We start from the raw sequence: 18,248 nt of genomic DNA on the forward strand, positions 1-18,248 counted from the left end.
AGGTCACCCCGTTTCTCACATCACAGCCCCATCAGAAATTCTTTCAAGTGTCCTGCGTCGCCAAAGATGACAACGGCGAATCGATAAGCGCTTGAAATGAAAAGGAGCCGCCGGTTTGCCCCCGAGGCGAAAGATTTCATACCCGCCAGCCTTCTCTGAACTTCAGGCATTCCTCTGCACCTTTCTGCGTGAGAAAGAGGAGGCTCTTGACTGATTCCTTTCTCTTTTTTTTCTTTGTATAAGAAGGTAAGAGGAGAATATAGCCGAACCATCACGCCTCTCAGCCTCTTTTTCTCCGCGTGCAGGCGGGGCGTGATTTGAGATGTGCATGATGTTTTTGCTTGCTTTTTTGTTTGTGCGCACGTGCACATGTTTGTGCTTTTCTCTGTGCGTGTGCCATATCACAACACATATATTAAAAGCGCATGGGTCACATTTGTAATAACTAAGCGAGCTGTGTTGGCAAATATAAACATTGTATTTATTTTGTCCTCAGATTTGTTTGCATTTGACCAAAGCTCTTTTTTCCTGCCTGCACGTGTGTTTACGCGAGTGGGAAATGAATAAAATATGGCCTTCTTGGGCCTTTGTAGAAGACTATACAACTAAGGTTTACAGTCCTGACTGAATAAACCAGATGTAAGCAGCTCTTGAAAATAGCAACGCTTCTTTTAATTCCTTTGTGAGGCTGCAGCAAGCATTTATCACATCACCTGTGTGTTTGGGTTACAAGTATTCAAACCATTCCTGGTTCACCAAATTCTGTTCTGGGGATGGATTGTTTTGCTTCAGTGTCCCCTAACGCCTGGATATTCCCGTGTGGATGTGCGCATTAATTACCGGTTTAATGGGAGTATGACTAAAAATGTAAAAGACGGATTAGGCGCGGGCCTGCGTCCGGTCTGCTCGCCTCGTTTAAAATGCGAATGGAAAATCAGTCTGTATCTGACGAAACGGATCTATAAAGAACATTTGCATCTGAGCCAGCTGTTCACTTCATCTGCACGTAAATCCCCAACCCGACCGGGCTCTGTCTGGCCATGAACGGGTCTCATTTAAATACGTTTGTTTTCCAAATATTGCATTTGAAATGTGTTAAATTATGTTATAATCAGTGCCTACAACGATCAAACAATGAGCTTAATTGAGCGTTAATTAGGCTCTTGCTGGTTACATAATAGGCTGCCATCCGTATCTGTGACTTTAAATACAATATTTCTTGAAATTAACTTCCAGTCAGTGGCTTTCGTCATACACCCCGGGTTATGGCTGTTTGTTTTGCGCGCGCACAGTTCAGATAATAAGGCAGTTGAGTTGCTTGTTGTAAATTGCAGGTTGTGATTTGACAAATTGAACCATTAGGCTGTGTGTGTTTTGCATGCCAGCACCTCAAATGGTGCAACGTTGCAGTGAACGCACCGTGGCTAACAGGGATATCAGGGTTTGGTTTTTAATCTAACATGTGTGTGTTTTTAAATATGCACATTTGTTTGATTGTTGTTGAAAGTTGAGAGGCTTTAAATTTGCCCTCTGCTAGATTACACAGGCACATACAAACACACACCCCTTTAAAAAGGCGCGCGCGCAAACACACACACATACGCACACGGGGTCCCTCTCTGAGCTCAAAAGGAGGAAGAGAAAAAAATGCGCCACTCTTGGAGCGTCTTTCAAGGGGAAAAAAGTTGAGGAAGACAGAAGAGGACGAACCAAGGGGAGACTCGGATGAAAGCGCCTCCTTCGCTGCTTCTCCTCGCGCTGTAAACAGATGGTTATTTATGCGCATAAATGAAACTATCCTAAAAGGTAGCGCTGCGTCTCTTCTTTGGGATAACATTGCAGCAGGGGAGCCACATCCACGAAAGGCTCACATTTCCGGACAGACACTTAGACTTCAGCGCACTGGACCTTGAAAAGTTGCTGAATTTTCGCTATTAAAACAGAATCACTGGTGTCCGAGCGTGTTTTTGGACGGTGGAATTTATCTCTCCGCTAGAGAATAAAACGCCGACGACAGGGAAGCCCAAAAGCCACCGGTGTCTACAACTGGTAAGTGCAGCAGAGGAAGAGAAGAGGCGTTAAAAAGTAAATAAAAACTGAGATGCGAGTTAATGCAAGTGAAGGGATTTGTTCCACCTCTTGTTGTTGTTTTGCCTTTTTCGGTGCGTTTCTGACGCGACTCTCAAAGCCGTGTAACATAAAAGGAGCATGAAGGGATGTGAGGGCAGGGTTCGCCTTCCAGGTCGGCGGATGGTAATGATGCATCGTTAGAGGTGATGGAGTGTGGGGAAATGAAAAAGAAAGGGGGGTAAACCACACTGTACTGTCCTGCAGTTGGGGGTGATTGTGAAAAAAAACTGTCAAATATCGATTAAAGTATCAGAGGAATTAGACATTTTAGAATCACAGCCTGCAGCTCGTCAGTTTGGTGATTTAAATTCACACATATTGCAATAAAATGCGTAAAGAAACAAAGCGCATGAACTCCTTAGCTCCCCAAAGCTACATTTAAATAACCCTGTTGATTAAAAAAAACCTGTTTTCCTCCCTTTATATGTTGCAATATAGGGAGGAAAAGAATGTCGGGAAATAGGCGACGTTCACGGTCTCACGCCTTCAATTAATACAGGGCCATATGGTGGAGGTTAGTCGATTCATCTCCCGGTAAAGGCGGCAGTCTCATGCTCTGCTGTGTTCATTTCACAAGTAAAGCCGGTGTGAGGCAATGCCAGCTTTCTGTCTGCACTGGGCCTCACGCCACGTGAGCCACTGACTCCCATCAACTGTTGGTGTAGTAGGGTGAGAGCAGCGAGCGTCCGTGGGGTGAGAATGAATGAATGAAAAGGATTAATAGAAGTAATCAGAATATCAACGCAGCTGCATATTTAAACTGCTCCTACTGGATAAACACTGTGGCATATGTAAACAATATTAAAAAATATATTTATTACCAGGCTTAATTACCACAAAACCACTGTCACAACATTATCAGAAATTATTATTCGTCGTGTTATTAGCAGGCCTGTTGTTATTAATATTGTAAACTACGAGTTGAATATATTTTAAGACATTATTGGTAACATTTTTTGTCCCATATGCTTTTGGAAATTAGCGCAATAATGTCGATTACTTTGACTAAAATGTAAACTACACTTTCTACTTTTAATATTTTTGAAATGTTTATTTCCTGTATATTTTAAGGAGATGCTTGCCTTTAATTTGAAGTATCCAGCAACAAGAGATACAACAGATAAAACAAATCATTTTGACGTAAAAAAAAAAGGGTCCCTATACATTTTTTAACAGTCAAATAAAATACAGTAAACTGCATAAATAACAGTAATAATTTCAGAGGCCGTGGAGCAACCAGGCAGGCTGCAATATTGCAAGGACCCCTGATTGAATCTCACTGATTAGATAACACCGAGTCGCATGCAATGACCTTACACCTTACATCCTGACCCACACCATTTCATTTTGCAGTGGGGACATAGAGGAGTGGTGCGAAGAAAGGTGGTGCAGGTACACGCCGTAAAACTTAACCTCCAATATCTGCATCTTCTGAATTGGAGAAAGAGAGAAAAAAAATAAACCTCACAGATGATGTAGAGCAGGTGAAGAGAAGAACTGGGGGAAATGGTTAACAGCATGACTGCATGCAAATTCCCCCCGACTTGAATTATCATAAGCAAACAGTGCGAGCCTGGACTAATAAAACCCCCATCTGTGTAACTTCATATCGAGGTAGTATGAGGGCTGCGATAATGAATTTTGTAATATCCCACCGACAGACATCTCAATCAGACTCTAATCCCGTGATTTTACGACGGAATCACTCCACTTCCAAATGCAGGGTCCACCAAAGAAAAGAAAAAAACACAAGATCCGGCTCATGCAGAACACGGCAGGTTTTATATATTCAGACTGCACAACAATAAATATTGCACTGGAAAAATATAAAACAATACATGGCGTGCTATACAATTGAGCCTTAGACTCTAATCATTCTTAAAAGCAAGTGAAACCAGCGTCAGAAATAATCTTGTTTATATTGTTTATTTGAATCCAGAGAGGTTTGTAATGTTCTGCATTTCCCAACACAGGTAAAGTTTAATTGTAAATAAATCGATCACTGACGCAATTTTACAACAAAAAACAACGAGACTAGCAGAATGAGAATTATCATTCAAATGTACACTTTTGCAACCAAACTTTATTTTATGCTTTTACTTTCTTTCTTGCAGGAGTCGAATATCTGAGTTTTGATTTTAACATTTGGAATATTTTCCTCAAGACCACCAGCATTTTGCTCTTGTAATCCAATCCTTATCTTTTGAGCACACTCTACTTTTCAGTCTTATGTGGACTCCAAAAAATATCGACACGCAGAATCGGATGTCGGTGAACAACACAGCGGGGTTGTTTACCACACTTAAAGGCTAATCGTGGCTCTTTTGTCTGTTTTTTTCAGAAGCGGTTTCCTTAAATTGCCACAATGGACACCCACTGCCGCAAACTAGCCACCACCTGCGCGCAAATAGGTGAGTACATCATCCATCATCAATGCCGCACAATCCTCACACATCACTCAAACAATTAAACGACATTATTTTTCGATAACATGTTAGTTAATTGTACATGATTGGTTCTGTATTTTATTTCATGCAATTTACATAAAATCAGCACTATTTGGTCAGGCTAACTGTGTGAGTGTTTTCCAAAACAGATTATATATTTATTAATTACAGCTCGATATCTTGTTTGCATGTACTGCATGTTTAATTGGAGAAGCGGCCCAAACACTGATGTGATCTTAAAACCTGATTTTGTTTAAAATAAATGAACAGTTCTGGCACTGTGTAGTGAGCCAATTGTCTTCCACTTTGGTGAGGTTTCAGGCTTAGCATCTCTAATTAAAAAGGCTAAATTACGTTGACAACACTATCTTTGTCTTCTTCCCAATTTCAAGACTTGTGACGGTAAAAAAAAAGGTAACTTTAGTTGATATTTGTCATTTATTAATGTATTTGTTTTGCAGTAGATATCACTGAATATTTGGCAGTCAGATATTCGGCCTCTTTGCTCGTCAGTGTGGAGAAGCGGTTGGTGAATGCAGCGTGTTTGCTGTGTTAGAGGGACACCTGGTGGTCCAACGTGGATCTGCAGTTTCAGAGCGTTATCCGAGGATTTGATCAGAGTGACAGCTCGGCAGCGATATCATTTGCTGTAATTAGAAGATGGACATAAATGCACATTTTATCATACCCTTTACTTTAAAAATTGACTGCCATTTGGCACAAGCAGGCCGTTGTTTTATAACCACAAAACACATTTATTTTCTTCAACCCCATTTGCATTAATGACAACATGTTTTCCTAAATAACATCCATGAATAAAACCCAACTAGAGACTAAGGAACAGCTAGAATCCCTTGCTCGACAAAAAGTCAGGGATTTATTAATTATTCTCCATCGTGGCGGGGAAATGAGTTCAGGTCTGGTTAGGGTCTTAAACGAATAACCAATAACTCTCGTTCCGTCTCATTTAGCCGGCACTGATGGGGCAATATGTGGCAGAGGGCAGGCTGCTCATAGCTTCACAGCTGCATCGTGTGCACGGCCATCGATTAAGAATAATAGGATAACTAAAATACAAAAAAAACTGAATCACACGGGAGGGGAGTCAGAGTGATGCTTGCAAATATAGACACGCCAGCGCCAACTGTTTTGCTGTAATATATTCAGCGCTCGTTGGATGGACTCCGGGGGAAACTAAATGTATAATGAAAGCCCATTCGTGAGGAGGAATATACTAATGGAGGAATCTGATGTCTGCTTAATCCTATGTAAAAAGCCTTGTCGTCTCCCCCTATATTGACTGAATTGCTAATTAATGGCCCTCAATGGCGGAGGCCTATTGCGCGCAGTAATCCACAGAAGAGAGATAAAGCATTCAGAAGGTAGAAATGAAGAGGAAACCGATAATCCACTTCAAGTTTAGTATTACAATACGGCGGGAAGGAAAAAAGGAGCAAAATACTGTTCGCTGCTTGGCATAAAACAAGACATGGAAAACATCGGTTTATTATTGTTATTTCTAATGAAATAGTAGCCTTATTTTGAAATGTAAAACTTTTATTTTTTGAATCAAGTTTATCTAATGCACACCATTATTCATTTCTATTATATAAAGACGAATCGTTTTTTGTATACCTCCCCCTATTTTAGAACTGCCTTTTCTGGGAATATAAGAGCAGGATTATACCGTTTATCCCCCAAAAATAATCTGTTAATGAAAATAAACCCATTAAAATGAATACCACGTGAATGATTCCAACTTAACGCGTGCATCATCTTAATTGAATTACTCGGAGACGAACAAAAAAAGGTTGTATTGCTCTGTATGAGAAGCGATTGGCTCCCTATGTTTAAAAAAAAGTCTCTTCCGTCGCTCGGAGTGCCGCATACAGTCTATGCCCTGCTGGTATATATCAGGGGCTTTCACGGGATTAGCCCCGCAACTTCTTAACAGCGCCAAGTCCAAATGTGCTGGCTGAATGGGCGTCCGCCCGGCCACGTGGAGACGGGAAGTGATGGTGACGAGCCGATTGTGTCGTGGAATAAGAGAAGGTCCGGAATATAATACATTTCTAATGTAATTTAATATACATTTGTATGGATCGCAGTAATTGGCGTTAGCGTGTCCTCTCTGTACGATGAGTCCATCCCTTCAATCACCTGTTACCCAGCTGACATTTCTCCATCCCCCCCCCCCCCCCACCCCTCCTCCTTGGAAATTAAAGTCGCATTTGTTTGATTAGACATGTTTACTTTGCCTTAACGCGTCACAATCTTTCGGGAGTTGTAGGTTAAAAAAGAATTGCTGGCATATCGGCTCAAACTCATTAAAAGTCCTCCTTCAGAAATTCTTAGGCAAATGAGAGTCTTATCAGATTAAAAAAAACACTACAGGAGTGCTGGCTGGAAACGACTGAGGGGTCCAAACGCAAAGTGAGAGGAGAGATCCAGTTAAGCACCCAGATAAAGTAATCCGTCGTCAACAAACCGAGTCTGCGTGAGTGCATGGCTCCGGTGGGGTTGATTTAATGGATATTTGAACCTTAACTCTGGGGAGGTCAAGAGGATCGTCTCATTTGACAACTCGTATGCTGCATACGGGAATGATAGTGAGGAAGCCAATTTAAGTCAGTTTGGTGACGTCGTACTTCATATCCAAGTATGGAGTTGGATATGAGGATTAGAATGAAAATGCTTAAATTCAATGCATTAGTGGTTGTTTAACTTTAAGTCATTTTTACCACATTTTCCCCGTTTGTTCATTGCCTTTGAACCATATCATTACAATTCTGCAGCGAGCTGCACCAGCTTCAACATATACTTTATTAGTCGTTGACCTGCGCACAGATGTTTGTCACAGAATGGCACATTTGAAGTTCCATGTATTTGTTTTGCCTTTATTCGTGTGTCCTTTCACGGAACCATTGTGCTGTAGTAAGCTGCTGCGTTTGATATTCAGTGTGCATCTCTCTTTTTTTTCATACGGCTTTCAATACAATCCGCTCGGTGGCTCTCTTTATCCACATCCTGAGTAAACTGCGGTGACAGAGCCTGCGAGCTGCACAGTTTGCGCATCAATAGAACTGCATCGTTTTACTGGGCCACTGGACCCATCTCATAAAATGAGGCCAAACTGTGTTATTTTCATTTTTATTTGGTCTTGGGCTGCTGCGCAACGGCTACGGAGCGCCGCGGGTACACCGTGCGTCCCAGCTCTCTTTGCATGCTTTTATTTGGAAGAGGGAAATAAGCGCCAGCCCCGGCATAAACACATTGGCACACATCTCTCTTTCCACGAGCACCGGTTGGTTGGACACGCAGTCATATCCACATGAATTGTGCCTGTCAGATGGGCGGGCGCAACGCGGTGACGTGGAGGTCTGAGGAGACGCGCAGTTGGACAGTGCGCAGGCAACAGCTGAAATGAACAGAGAGCGGTGCAGTGTGTGTATGCCTCTGGATCTAATATCACCTACCTGTCCTTGTCACTCTGATAGTCAGCCGAGGTAGCCGCTGTTTACCACCGATGCTAGTATGGCAGCACTCAATGGCCCATTTTAAAGCAACTTTAAACAGAAAGGTTTCATCTCAGCCACAGGAGGAACCGCTCTGCTGTGCGTATTTTTGGAGAACAGAACACATTCCGCAGACGGACTTTCCGCTCATCCTTGCTGTACTGAAGGGACTTACTCTGCTTTTGACAGCCGGTTTTGCGATCTTCTACCGATGAACTCTATGAGGGATCCATTAAACATAGACCATCACCACGTTACAGGGAATAAACTTGCCTCCACGCACCACACGGCTCTGGCGATGGCTTCCACTTTACAGCCGCTGCAGCGGTCTGTGGACTCTAAACACCGGTTAGAGGTGCACACGGTGTCGGACACGTCCAGTCCGGAGTCTGTCGGTAAGAACCGCACGGGATGCAGATGTTCTCAGCCAGGCGCCGCAGATGTCATCTTGACATCAAACAAACGGTGGCTCCCATTAATCTGCGTATAACGGGAGTTTCACGTGAATGCTAAATAGGCGATTATAGCTGTCATTTTATTCACGCGTAATCAGTTTTGACACTGGCCTGTGTGCATGCTGGTGTGGAAAGTTTCTGTGTTATGGAAATGGGAGACAGCTTGTCCTGTGTCAACTGGAATTAGTCCGGCGTTTACTCTGATACTGCGTGCTCAGATAAAATAAAAAGGTCAATTTACTAAAATCCAATAAAATTAAGAAAAAATATATGTATATCGTTTTAAAAACGTAATTTAATTGTATGAATCACAGGATTTCTTCCTCAGTGAAGTCAGATTGTGAACTGCTCATCCACTTCCCAACAGTGTCAGGGATTCAGGATTTTGTTTTGTTCCCTCTCTATAGCATGCAGGCCTTAATCCGCCTGACCCTGACTGAATCAACTTCTTTCCTCTTGACAGAAAAAGAAAAGAACCAAAACAAAAATGACGACTCCTCAGACGACCCTAAAAAGAAGCGGCAGCGGCGGCAGAGGACTCACTTCACCAGCCAGCAGCTGCAGGAACTGGAGGCCACCTTCCAGCGGAATCGCTACCCGGACATGAGCACGAGGGAGGAGATAGCCGTGTGGACCAACCTCACAGAGGCCCGGGTCAGGGTGAGTACTCCCTTGGGTGCTAAACAAAACAATCCGTGTGTATAACTTTGGGTAATTTGGGCCAATCGCCCGGTTAACCTCTCAACACCGTATACCTCATCATTGTTACGCACGGACACCTAACTTTACGCACGGCTGAAAATTCTATAAAAATAATGTGGGACATCGTTTTTTTCCTCGATAGAAAACAAATAAGAGTAAATACACTACTGATTGAAGCTCAATTGAATTACATTTGATGTGTTTGTCTAGTCGGCTAAATAGAATTCCACACTCTTTTAATCTGTTTAGTAATTTCATAATAAAATTGGACAAAACAAATTAACTCTTTGTTATTTGCCCATTATGTGTTCTAACACTATTACGTTGTTAACAGTTGGGGCTGTTGACATTTGTCGGTGGTGGCAGATACCGTCGCGTTCTCCTGTTCGTGTGAAAGAGGTGCAAAGCTTGTATTTCGCGATTGCCGCCCTGGTGCTGTGTGATTAAGGTCAGCGTGTTCGTGGAAGCCTGCGGAGGAACACACGTCCTCTCCACATTAAGATGTGTATTCTGCTCAGATAACGACGGATTCAAAGCGGCATTTGTCTGCACGGGGAAAATAAAGATTTAAGAGTGTTTGGATTTGTAGACGTTAAAAATATTTAAATATGGAATTTAAATTAAGCACCACCACCACACAATTAGAGAGTTCGTCAAAAATTGACTGTAAAAACTGACGTTATTGTCAAATTATTTCTAACCTGCTGGTATTTCCTTTGCTCTAGGTTTGGTTCAAGAACCGGCGAGCTAAGTGGAGGAAACGGGAAAGAAACCAACAAGCCGAGCTCTGCAAGAGCGGCTTCGGCCCGCAGTTCAATGGACTCATGCAGCCCTACGAAGACATGTACCCCAGTTACACGTACAACAACTGGGCCGCCAAGGGCCTCACGTCGGCCTCTTTATCCACCAAAAGCTTCCCTTTCTTCAACTCCATGAATGTCAACCCCTTGTCCTCGCAGACCATGTTCTCGCCGTCCAACTCCATATCCTCCATGACTTCAGGCATGGTGCCATCGGCGGTGACCGGCGTGCCGGGCTCCAGCCTCAACAGCCTCAATAACTTGAACAACCTCAGTAACCCGTCTCTCAACTCGGGGGTGCCCACCTCGGCGTGCCCCTACGCGCCTCCGACCCCTCCCTACGTGTACAGGGACACTTGTAACTCCAGCCTGGCCAGCCTGAGACTGAAAGCCAAGCAGCACTCGAGTTTTGGATACGCCAGTGTGCAGAATCCGGCCACTAATCTGAGCGCTTGTCAATACGCCGTGGACAGACCAGTCTAATGCCTGCACTGCAAAAAAAGTAACCACCATAGCGAGTCATTATAGGCTAGAAGTGACACTTAAAGTGTTATTTTTCTCTAAAAGGAGTGGGGGAACCTGGCAGATAATTGTACTTTTGTCATGAGATTCATGGAATTTCTTGATCATGTGGCATTTTCTTGGTACTAGTTGGAGTGAGACGTGCATTTTTCTGACTTTTTCTTCAAAATATGGCCACTCGTTTCTTGAAAATCGCCAAACTCTTCATTACTAACAAGTGAGGATATTCCATCCAGTTATTTTGGGGGGAATTATACATTGAGGGTGATTAAACGACCAAATGGCTTGTTGTGGTGGTCATCTTTTGCAGTGTGTGGTTAATCACAAACAGCCGGCCGCAGGAACAAGAGACTACTACAACTACTTTTTCATTTTTTTCAAAAAGGGCACTACAGAAGACTGAACCACTGACACAAGCTCAACTCCAGGTCGGAGTCAAACTGAAACGGGAGGTTTTAGGTTTATTCACTCTTTTGATGAGTCCAGGCCTGCTTCACACTGCACCACCGTTTAAAAAAAAGAAAGAAAGAAAAAAAAGGCCTGTTTTATTTTTCATATCTCGTCATGAGGGTTTTTTTCTGGTGGACTTTGGACGTTAATTGTTGACTAATAAGGTTGTATATATTTGAATTATCATCTCCTGTTTGTCGAGGCGAATGCGCTATAACCCTCCAGTCCTCTCCAGGTTCAATTTATCAACGCATGTGGAAAAGAAAAAAGAAAAAAAACCTTAAAAAAGGAATCATGTTTTGCTTGCAAACAAAAGGGAATGTACATACTAAAACGCACCAGTTGTGTGTTTCTAACATATTATACATTTATTATTAATGTCTGTGTGAATATCGATTTAGAATAGCAATTCTGGATTTAAAAAAAAAAGAAGCATAAAAAAATGTTCCTGCGACAAATTATTTGGTTTTTGCTCTGTGTATACTATTTGGTACGGAATTATGTTTTTTTTTTTTTTCAACATCCAAAAAAACTATTGTGTTTTATTTAATGGAAGTAAATATATTGTTCAAAAACATTCTGATGTTCTTGAATCTTTGTGTTGCTAGTCTGTCAGTGGGGTGTAAAGCAATGGCAAGTCTGTCTATAGCCTTTCGATTGTGTGAGGTGCTTGTGCGGCTAATCTATAGAGGAAAACAATGGGCCGCTCCAATACACATAGCAGCGAGATGCTCCGTCGGATTAACTGCTGAATACATGTCTGCCCGCTCAGCCAAGGGCCTCGGCGGGTCACTGGTGCTTGAAATAACACGGGAATCAACAAACAGGAGTTGGACCACACAACAGTGACAACAGTCCATTAGGGTTTGTTTTTGTCTCTCAGAAGACTTTGTAGTTCTCTGGAGGGGATTATTAGAAAACCTAGAATCCACATCTTTAAAAAAAAACATCATCTGATTAAATGACTGCGTTTATTGAGGATTTAATTGAACAAGAACAAAAAGGCATTTTTGTAAATTAAAATTGTACTGATTTATTTATTTACTTACATGATGCGTAAACTGTAACTGTGAGATCTAAAATCAACCATACGGAACTTTTGTTTGAAGTTTATATGTTCAAGTCTTGCTGCCTTTATTTTGTTCCGGAATCTAAATTCCCTTCATGCAGCCTATACCTGACTCGTGCATCTGTTTGCATTGCGGCTTTCTTTTGTTACTTGTCTTATTTTTTTTTGTTAAGTCGGGCTTTATAGCGCGCAAATGCACCAAATGAAAACAAAGCTACTGTCGAGGGAAACTATATGATTCACAAGCTTGAGCAAACAATCGCCCGCACGCGCACACACAGAGCGAGGGAGAGATACAGAGGTGTATGCGGGCAGAAGCTGACTGGAGGCGGGGGATGAGTGCAGCCTTCTCGGCTGCAGGCAGAGCGGTGGACACCGGGGAGGAAACGCCGCAACACTCCCTGCATAAAAAATAGACAAATACATGAGTGGGACTTTGGGGTTTGCAGGTTGAGCAGCGGTCATTTTACAGCCTCAAAATGTTGATCGTGTGAGGTGTTTATAGTCGATCAAATAACTTTTCACTCTAAAATCAACTAGAATATTCAAGTGGGAAAAAAGAGCAAATGTGGCCGCTTGGTGAAGGACCTGATTTAGGATCTGATGTCATGCTACAAGAGGCCTCGGGTCATCTCCCGAGGGGAGGTTATTATGATGAGAAATAAATCCGTTCGTCCAAAAAGCTGTGCTAAATAACAAACCCAAGAGAAGCATCCTGCAGCCTGAACTCCTGAACTCGCCCTCCAGAATGAGATTTTCTTCTTCTTAAAAAAGAAAGCTGGGGGGGGGGGGCTTTTGTTGCACGAGTGTCACCTTTTGATGGAGTCGGTAACGCGGAGCAATAATCAGCTGACAGACAGGGGATAAGCCTCGGCTGCTGTAGAGGCGAATACGCAAGTCTGCACTCTCAATACACATCCACACAATCAACATGTGAACAGAGGATGACCTGAAGAGAAGAGGCTTCAGGGGGAAATGTTCATTTGGCTGAAACGGCGCGCAGGACTGCAGACCTCTAACCCCTCTCCTCTCCGGCACGAGGTAAGAACTTATTAAAGTTGAAATGGGAAAACAACACACGCGCATTTTTGCTTCCGAAGCTGCATGTTCACGCACGTTTATTTCCAAAAACAATTGCCCAAAATAAGCTTGTTTTCCTGCTTATATTCTGCTCACGTTTTTAGCTGAAATTAATATTCTAAATCCAGACGCTGCAGTCATTTATGCGTCAACCCACACTCGTTTTTAAAGTAGGAAAACTACATGGATCCAAGGAATAACTACAAACAGTAATACACTTGTAATATACACACTACGCTTTATAAACATGCAGTCCATGTTCCAACAAAAAAGATACAATTAGCAATTTCTTGTTTAAACAGAATTCAAATTCGCCCTGCCTCCGTTTTCGGACAGCTAAAGCACACGACTACATCTTAATGCGAGATTTGTTCCGCCAGCTGATTTAGAAGAAAACTAAAATGTATTCAATGTGAAGAAACACACCGAGCCGTCACAGCTCTCACCTCCACTCCGCTGGGAATTCAAATAGAAAGCGAGGAAGTGCAAATATCCAAACATGTATCGTTACACCTTCAATCTAAATAATTAGCAATCCCTCAATGTTCATGGAGGAGACGAGGCGGGCTGGTAATAACTTCAGGGAGCATGTTTTTCTAGGTAACGTGCTAGAGGCCTGGAATTCAACTATTGCGTATATATTTGAAAAACACACGAGTTTTTTTGCACAAGTTCCGTAAAATGTTTGTGGTATTTCAACCGAGAAAAACATAGAATATGAACGGAAACGGAGCCACCTCTGAGTGATGATTTATTAAAAAACTAATGCGGGACGCCTCAGCAGGTAAACATGATTGTTTGCATGTAATTAGACATGGCAACTGTTTAAGCTTCAAAGGTAAATAATAATACTTTACAATTGGATATTAATGTCTGATATTAGCTCTATTCATAGACACATGAAGACTTTTGATTTCGCATGCGCGCTCCCCTTCAAAATAAATGCAAATCATTCTTTCTATTTAACCACAGATGGTATCCAACAAGCATTTCATTTAAATGAGTGGCGTTTTAGGTTGTGTTATATTCTGACGAGATGCAGCGGAGAGAGGGAGATTGTGGGTTCAGGAAATGAACAAGGATTTCGTTTCAGAGCATGGAGGAGGGGGGGGGGGGGTTCTGATCAATAGTTTATTTGGCAGGCAGTGATGCAACAGGCCCAAAATGAAATCACAGAAGGACATAAAGTGCTCCAACCAAGCAGCTTTCAAAACTCAACAATCACGATTTGGGCTTGCAGACCTCTGAAAGGGGGATTTAAGTAATTTTCATGTTTTTAATGTAAGATTTGTATTTATAATATCTGCACCTGCCTCAAATAAACGTACAAATATTGTAGACGTCGTGGTAATACACCTTTCTTGTATCTCTGCATACATGTGCGCTTTACACACACACACATGTGTGCAGTATTTTGCTGTGTATTTTATTTCGGGCTGCTATAGCAGAAGGGACTATAAACGCTGCATGTATTTCTGTATGAATGAGGGACAATAGAGAGAAGATCTACCAAACACACAACTGGTCTCAGCACTTTGCCCATGAGTGCAGCGGTCAGGCAGCAGAGAGGACTGCTGCTGTGTGTCTGGGGGAGGTGGGTGGTTGAGGGTTGGGGGGGGGGGGGGGGGGGGGGTTTGGCTCTGGACCAATGGCGGCCCAGCGGCTTCAGCTAAAGGTCACATGGTGTGACCTCACACATTCTCACCCTCACCTCGAGGCCCGGGGAGAAGTTCTCCACAACAAGATGCACGGCCGTCCATCTCTGCTGAACTCTGAAAGCCTCAGAGATGGTTTTTTTAGCACAATAATGCGATATAAATTGTTTCATTTGCTTTTGATTCACTGCCACAGTTTGCACACTGCAAGATGAAAAACAAAAGAAAGAAAGTTATACGCCTTTGCCTCCGGCTTTGATTTTAAAGTGTGCTCTGTGTGAAAATATTGACTTGCTGGTGTCTGCATGAGAATAGACGAACAAAGACACGCAAACTTGCTCGCTGCTGGTGTCCGTTGCATGCATGTTGGCTGTATGTTGTGTGACTACATGTGTGTGTGTTGCTGTATCAGCCCCTCTCACAGTGGAGGCTTGGTGCTGTTTGAGGGCAGGCGGCTGGCCAGAGCGTGTGAAAGCAGATAACCAGGGCGAATTTCATGACGCACACACTTCCTGCTCTCTGAAGTTCTATTAAAAAAGGAGGATGAAAAACAAAAACACACATCTGAGATGTTTTTTTCCTCTCCAAATCAATTTCTACACATTAAGCATGCTGGAAAGATCAACAGCACGGCTCTCACGGACCTTGAAATGATGCATCAGGAGAGGCTCGTGAAGCTTTTTGACAGAGGAACTATACCGTGTAAAAACAAATCTTTGAGAATACAGTTTACCTGTCGGCTTGTTGCGCATTACACTACTGAACCTTCTACCGAAGGTCACGATCTGGAGCGCTGGCTGAAGACCTAAAATGTTGTTTGGGGTGTCTCTAAGCCATTTTGCTGTCGTAGGTCCCCAATTGGACAAAATAAAAACATTCAACAAGTGCAGGGAAAAGGGCACACAGCACCCAATCAGTCCCAAACAAAGCTGCTGCTGGAGCTCCCTGATGCATCTGTGTTTGTGTGAGACGGGCTAAGAGCTTGCACGCTCAAACTGTCTGGATAAAAATGCCATTCAAGTGGCATTATTGAGCATGGAGGCTCAATATAGTCGACCAACCAAGCAGCAACACCTCTAATGCACGTTGGCCACAGCAAACACAGACTCCGCATGTTAAACGGTTGCATTTTTCTCGAATCATACCAGCAAATGTGCAGAGAACATGTAGATGATAACACCAGCTACCTGAAGTCTTCCTCATGCCCCTTCATGTTTACCTGACAAGTCGAAAGCTGCTAACATTTTCGCCATATCTCATGCGTCGTGTTCAGACAGCCTTCGGTTTGCACAGTCTGCCCCAGATGGCATCTCTCAGCGCTGTTTTCTTTGGGCCTGTCATCTACTGTAACGTCTTAATTGACGTTTACCTCTGTTCGCCGCCGTCAGACACCCGGAGTCTGCGTCTGACGAGCAGCCGGGCAGGACAGTTTCCCAGGCTCCAACTCCACATAGAAAATTACACCTGGGCGCTTTTGTTTGTTTTTTTCTCATTTTTTCTATTTTGTGTTGTGCAATTCCCCCCTTCACATGCATGGGGGAATGTTAAAAATGTGGTGGAAATCGTCAAAGTGTGGCGTCTACCAGTTCGTGTTCATTCAGTGGCCTGAATGACACCCTGACTGCTATCTTATCTCGAAAATCAAAGATTGCATAACAGTTAATTTTGCTATAACAGAAGCAAACTATGGACCCTTTCTTCGTGGTAATCATCCCAAACTGCTCCGTCAAGTAAGATGAGATGTTTCAGAGAGGAGGTCAAATCATGCAAAACATCCAAATAATGTGGACACTTCCATGCACCAATGTTTCCCCGAGTGTGTGTGTTTTTATTATCCCCAGTGGAAACAAAACCTCCAACACTCGCAGAGTTAATGTCACACTTGACACGTGCATTGGACTCTCCAGCTGTACAAACATGGCATCTTTGGGCATAAAATGCACAATAATGTGGAGAGGAACACTTGGCCAATGCCACGTTCAGCTCAAAGCTAGAAGTCAGGAATTAAGAGTTTCCTCAATAAATCCTCTGTGCTTTCATGTGGTCCAGTTATGTGGGGAAAAGCAAGAATTATGGACAATTACCAGATTTAAATTATACAATGTCAAATAACGTCTCTTATGCAACAGTCAACTGTCACGTCACATTTGTTGGGGGTAAATGCTGAACTAAAACGTAATTGAATGATTACAGGAATGTTATAAGTAATCCTGCGTAGCATTTACAGAGTACGCCGTCATGATAATGTGACTGCATGCAGTGCACTATATTGCTACGGCGTTATATTTTCACTAAAAGGAAGTTCTGACACCCAGAAATGTGGAATAGAAGTTGAGCAGTTAACATGTTGACATACTGGATTTGAAAACTCTGTTATTTTGTCTTTATTTCCTGCCCTGGACCTAGTTTCTGAAATTAGTAGCCCACCGCTGCAAAATGTTGAAAGGCAAATAGCAGCGAATGCATTTTACACCCATAACTATACCTTTGGTCATATCACACCCTTTACTCAGAGGCTCCGTCTTAAAAAACACATTCAAGTTACAACTTGGCAAATATTCATTAAAAAACCTGATGTTTGAGTTTCTTTAAAAGGTATGTAACACGACTTTAGCCCTCTTTCCTTCTTTGCATTTCATTGTACCCTGTTCACGCTGCATCTGCTGTTAATATCCAATGAAAGGCAAATTTGAAATTTGGCAAACAGCAACTCAAATCTGTGAATCACTGAATGTGACTGCAGACAAAAATAGAAGCATGCAGGTTTAAAATTGCACACCGTGCCTCACGGATAAGTCAAATAATAACCGTCAATCCGCCGTCCTCGTGTTGAATTAATGTCGGCGTGAGCCGAGTGAAGACTAGCAGCAGTCAAATCAAACCCCGCCTCAATAAACACATGTCAGCCATTGTTTTTATTGCAAGCCATTTGTCACACAGTTCAATGTTGTAATTAACGTCCTTGTTATATTGCACATGGCCTGAGATCAACATGTTCTTGTCCATTACTTCCAGGGCCAGTTGCCGATTGTCTGACGTGCCAGCAGCAGCTTGAGGTTTCCAGTCTACAACTGCCAACGACCAGTGCGGCCCATCGACCGCAACACTTTTGAAAAGCTCTGTCCAGTCACCGTAAGTGTGGGCTGATTCATCAAATGTTTACTCCTCATAAAAACATCTATTTGGATTGCTCTCTTATTAAAGCCAGATGTTTTAGGTTCCATTCTCCCCGATGGTACAAATATGGAGCCATTTGTTTCTCTGGCATTCATTTGTTCCATCTCGACACAAACCCAGTGATCAACAGTTGTGCATACGTTTATTTTTTCCCCATTGATGAGCAACTATTATATACAACTGTACTAAATGTCTGTTCTCTCAATGTTCAAGGTAATAAGATAAATATTGATTGTTTTCCTCATT

At 42.7% G+C, this 18,248-nt stretch overlaps 1 protein-coding gene across 2 annotated transcripts; it reads left to right on the forward strand.

The window, feature by feature from the left end:
• The first annotated feature begins 1,669 nt into the window (after window positions 1–1,669).
• pitx2 (paired-like homeodomain 2) lies at window positions 1,670–11,561 on the forward strand. 2 transcript variants are annotated; one of them, XM_079268216.1, is made up of 4 exons: window positions 1,670–2,049; window positions 4,472–4,541; window positions 9,011–9,207; window positions 9,975–11,561. In XM_079268216.1, exons 2-4 carry the CDS (start codon window positions 4,496–4,498, stop codon window positions 10,530–10,532), a joined length of 801 nt encoding a protein of 266 aa, XP_079124342.1. In that variant the 5' UTR covers window positions 1,670–2,049; window positions 4,472–4,495; the 3' UTR covers window positions 10,533–11,561. The 2 variants fall into 2 exon arrangements, with proteins under 2 accessions (XP_079124342.1, XP_079124341.1); XM_079268215.1 differs by lacking the exons at window positions 1,670–2,049; window positions 4,472–4,541 and adding an exon at window positions 8,108–8,487.
• The last annotated feature ends 6,687 nt before the right edge of the window (window positions 11,562–18,248 follow it).

The sequence above is a fragment of the Melanostigma gelatinosum genome (assembly GCF_949748355.1).
Source record: "Melanostigma gelatinosum genome assembly, chromosome: 5".
In the NCBI taxonomy this organism is placed as follows: domain Eukaryota; kingdom Metazoa; phylum Chordata; class Actinopteri; order Perciformes; family Zoarcidae; genus Melanostigma; species Melanostigma gelatinosum.

Coding starts and splice junctions, on each gene's coding strand:
- pitx2 (XM_079268215.1), top strand. CDS start 8,304: ATGAACTCTATGAGGGATCCATTAAACATAGACCATCACCACGTTACA. Junction 8,488..9,010: donor GTCCAGTCCGGAGTCTGTCG/GTAAGAACCGCA, acceptor TCCTCTTGACAG/AAAAAGAAAAGAACCAAAAC. Junction 9,208..9,974: donor TCACAGAGGCCCGGGTCAGG/GTGAGTACTCCC, acceptor CCTTTGCTCTAG/GTTTGGTTCAAGAACCGGCG.